A 3,559-nucleotide genomic window follows, 5' to 3' on the forward strand; every position below is an offset into this window, starting at 1 on the left:
TTGGTTTTTAAAAAACAAGATGGAGGAACTCTCTTATCTGTTCTTACTTTTGGGTGAGTAAAAATGACACGCATTAATCGAATGATGTACAATTATAGATGCAGTTTAACTATTCTTTGTGAACACATTTAAAGAAGCAAATGCAACATAAACTTGATCCACATCCCAGAAAGCAATGGAAATATTTTGCTTTTGAAACAGGCATCTTTTCCATTCAGGGGAGTTCAGAAAACTTTGAAGGTAAAAAGTTGTAACTTGAGTCCCATTAATTAACATGCATTAACTAACATTAACCTATACACAACTTATAGTATTTATTAATCTTTGTTAATGTTGATAAAAAAAACAACTGATCATAGTTAATTGTTAATAAGTGTTTTGAGTTGGAATTTATTATTTAACTCAAATGGAATGTACTGAAACTTCACACATTTGAGTCTTGACCCTCTGTCTCTTTAAATGTTTTTAGAGAATTTGGCATTAAAAGGAACGGCTGTACAGTCATCCACATTTTACAGCTGTGGTGCTGCAAAGGCCATCGACGGCATCAGATACTCTCCTTCAGGTAAACCCTATCCAGATGAAACCTATACATACTGCTCCATCACATCACGCCAGCTCAACCCGTGGTGGAGGCTGGACCTGCTGGATTCTTACAACATTTTCAACGTGACCGTCACCAACAGAGGCGACTGCTGTCTGGAGCAAACGACTGGAGCAGAGATCCGCATCGGAAACTCTCTGGAAAACAATGGCAACAACAATCCCAGGTGAAGTTATGAAAACAGTTATGAACGTGTCAGGAGAACTGGATTTGAGCAGGTCAGCTGATTGTCTCATGGTTTCTCTCTTTCTCTCTGCAGATGTGGTGTCACTTCATCTGTCCCAGCAGGCAGTTCTGTCAGTTTCTCTTGCGGTGGAATGGAAGGTCGTTATGTGAACATGTACATTCCTAACATCCAGGCATACCTCACGCTGTGTGAGGTGGAGGTTTATGGAACAGGTAAAACCGGTAAAAAAAACAATAGGTCCATTGTCAGTAGAGATGTACAAAGCACAGCTCACAAAGTTGTCACTTTCAAGCCCAGCATCTTTCCTGTTGGTTGAATTTGCATTATCAACTCGAACATGTAGTGAATCTGCATGGGTAATTTTTCACCCTTGTGGGAAACTCCGGTATTATTGTTCTACGAGACTGAATCCAGCTTCTTATTGGCAGCTTCTTATTGATGCTATCCCTTCCAGCTTAAAATTTTGACACTTCCGTGCTTCTTATTCATGCTCAATTGAGGGACCTTAACTATTTGTGTCTCTTTTTCAAAAATGAACAATCATCTATTTTAAAGGGGCCATATGATGCATTTTCTAGTTTTCTTTTCTCTTTGGAGTGTTACAAGCTGTTTGTGAATAGATAAGATCCCTAAAGTTTCAAAGACTAAAATCTCAAACCCAAAGAGATAGTCTTAATAAAAGTTAAGACTTGCCCACTCCCTCCTAAAACACCTTGTTTAAACATGCCCCCACCTGTCTACTCACTGCAGGAAGATTTGCATAAAGCCAGCCAAATGTTCACGCAAAGAAAGGAGGAGTAACTTTGATTCTTGATTGTTGCCGCCGCCATGTTGTGAAGATGCTGTTTGTTTCGTTGTGAAAGCTAAACTACTTTGCTTGGGCTTCCAAAAGAGGACACAACGAGAAAACAGTGGTTAAGTTCCACTGTAACACTGTTCCAGAACTATTTATCCTAAATATTGAGATGTGTGCAGCACATTTTATGGAGGACTGTTTCCTGATCCTGAGATAGTAGTCTACAATGCTGGCTGTTCTGACTCTGCCTGTACATTTGTTTTCATATTTAAAGAATTTGCCACTGATGATTCAAACATGAGTTTTGAGCAGTGTAGAGTAGTACTTGTTGTTTGTCGTTTCTCTGATCACAAATGCAGACATGATTTTATGTTTACATGACGGGATGCAATGCACAAAAATACAGTATAAGTCATTATAATTAGTAATTATGTCCCCACTGGATCCAACAAATGCCTCATTTGTGATGTGTTTTAATGTTTTTGTCTGGTCGTGCTGGGAGACGGCATCACAGAATGGTGAGGGGCGTAACATTACTGTCACAAACTTGAGGCACTGAGCCAATCACAACTCAGAGCATACCTTTCTTTTCAGAAATCTGAGATTTGTAAATCCTTTGAATACAGTAATATATATATATATATTTTTTTTTTAATGTAGACTCTTGTGAAGACTTCATATGATCCAGCACCTGTGAGTAGATGACGCCTACCCTGCAAGGACTCCAAATAAAAAAATGACATTTTTATTGCTATGAAATGCACATAAAGTTTGCTTGTAAATACTATAATTTTAATTAGATTTCAACTCCTTTTTCTGATACAAGCTCCTATAAAGACTATTCTGGTTTTGTAACAGAAAAACATGCAGTCTGTAAAGCTGCTTTGAAACAATATATGAGCTACTGCATTCATGTTGTCCACTGAGGTCATATTAAAAGTGCACTTGAATGTAAACAAAAAATTTCAGACATTTTTGCTGTAGCATTTTTAAGTTATGGACCCATACATTTGGCAGATATGATAATACAATAACAGCATACCATTATTGCCCTAAATGTTGGAGCTATATCTTAGATTCCTTTGAGGGTGTGTTACAATTTCATTCATTCTTCAGCTCAATCTCAAAATAAAAGATTAGTTTAAATGTCCACTGAGGAAAGCTATATCGTTGTTGTTGTACTGTCCTTTAATCTGTTAAGGGTCATTTCCGATGACAGCGCTGCTTAGTGCACTTGATGGCTGTATCTTACAATGTTTTGTTGAAAGTAAAAACAATTTCCTTGTTTACAACCCTGTTTCAGTCTCTTTCAATATAAAGGTCTTTACTGCTGACTCAGAAAAAACAATCTCTTGTAGCCATCTAATGGAGGAATAATGTCACTAAAATCCAATAGAGTCTGACTGCAGACATCATGCACTCTCAGCAATGCATGCACACTCAAGACACGCACTGTCCACTGCACGCATGCGCTTTTTAGGACATGCTTGCTCAGGCTCATGCAAGCGCTCTTTGCAGTGGGTCGAAGGCAGAAATACTTCAAAATGCAAACCAAAGGCACGGCATAAAAGAAATTCTGTTAACACTGCCTGAAAATATATATGAAAATTAAAAAGTATTTCATGAGGTGAAATCCTATTTTCAAAATGTGGAGATTACTTAATCAGAATTTTCTCTTAAGAGATCAGATCAGCATATTAGAATGATGTCTGAAGGATCGTGTGACATTGATTTCTTTAGTATTTTAAATTCAAATAATATTTTACAATATTTCTGTTTTTATTGTATGTTTAATCAAATAAATGCAGTGAGTAGAAGACTTAACATAAAAACATGTAAAAAAAAATATAAATAAAAACACCCCTTTTTAACAGAATGTTTGATTTTTTACTTACTAGTCATATGGTTCATATGACTAGTGCCTTAGAGATGTTGTCCAACAGGAGGTCTGCTCCAACTCTGCCGAAAGGGC

General features: G+C 37.1%; 1 protein-coding gene across 1 annotated transcript; it reads left to right on the forward strand.

Moving 5' to 3' along the window:
* The first annotated feature begins 388 nt into the window (after nucleotides 1-388).
* LOC132100085 (fucolectin-5-like) lies at nucleotides 389-2,856 on the forward strand. Its single transcript, XM_059505793.1, has 3 exons — nucleotides 389-770; nucleotides 864-1,003; nucleotides 2,248-2,856. Exons 1-3 carry the CDS (start codon nucleotides 460-462, stop codon nucleotides 2,268-2,270), a joined length of 474 nt encoding a protein of 157 aa, XP_059361776.1. The 5' UTR covers nucleotides 389-459; the 3' UTR covers nucleotides 2,271-2,856.
* The last annotated feature ends 703 nt before the right edge of the window (nucleotides 2,857-3,559 follow it).

This window comes from Carassius carassius, chromosome 2 (genome assembly GCF_963082965.1).
Source record: "Carassius carassius chromosome 2, fCarCar2.1, whole genome shotgun sequence".
Classification (NCBI taxonomy): domain Eukaryota; kingdom Metazoa; phylum Chordata; class Actinopteri; order Cypriniformes; family Cyprinidae; genus Carassius; species Carassius carassius.

What these genes read in the sequence shown, in the direction of transcription:
- LOC132100085 (XM_059505793.1), top strand. Translation starts at nt 460, where the DNA reads ATGTTTTTAGAGAATTTGGCATTAAAAGGAACGGCTGTACAGTCATCC. An exon ending in AATGGCAACAACAATCCCAG is followed by an intron (nt 771 to 863) that starts GTGAAGTTATGA and finishes TTCTCTCTGCAG; the next exon opens with ATGTGGTGTCACTTCATCTG. An exon ending in GGTGGAGGTTTATGGAACAG is followed by an intron (nt 1,004 to 2,247) that starts GTAAAACCGGTA and finishes TTTTTAATGTAG; the next exon opens with ACTCTTGTGAAGACTTCATA.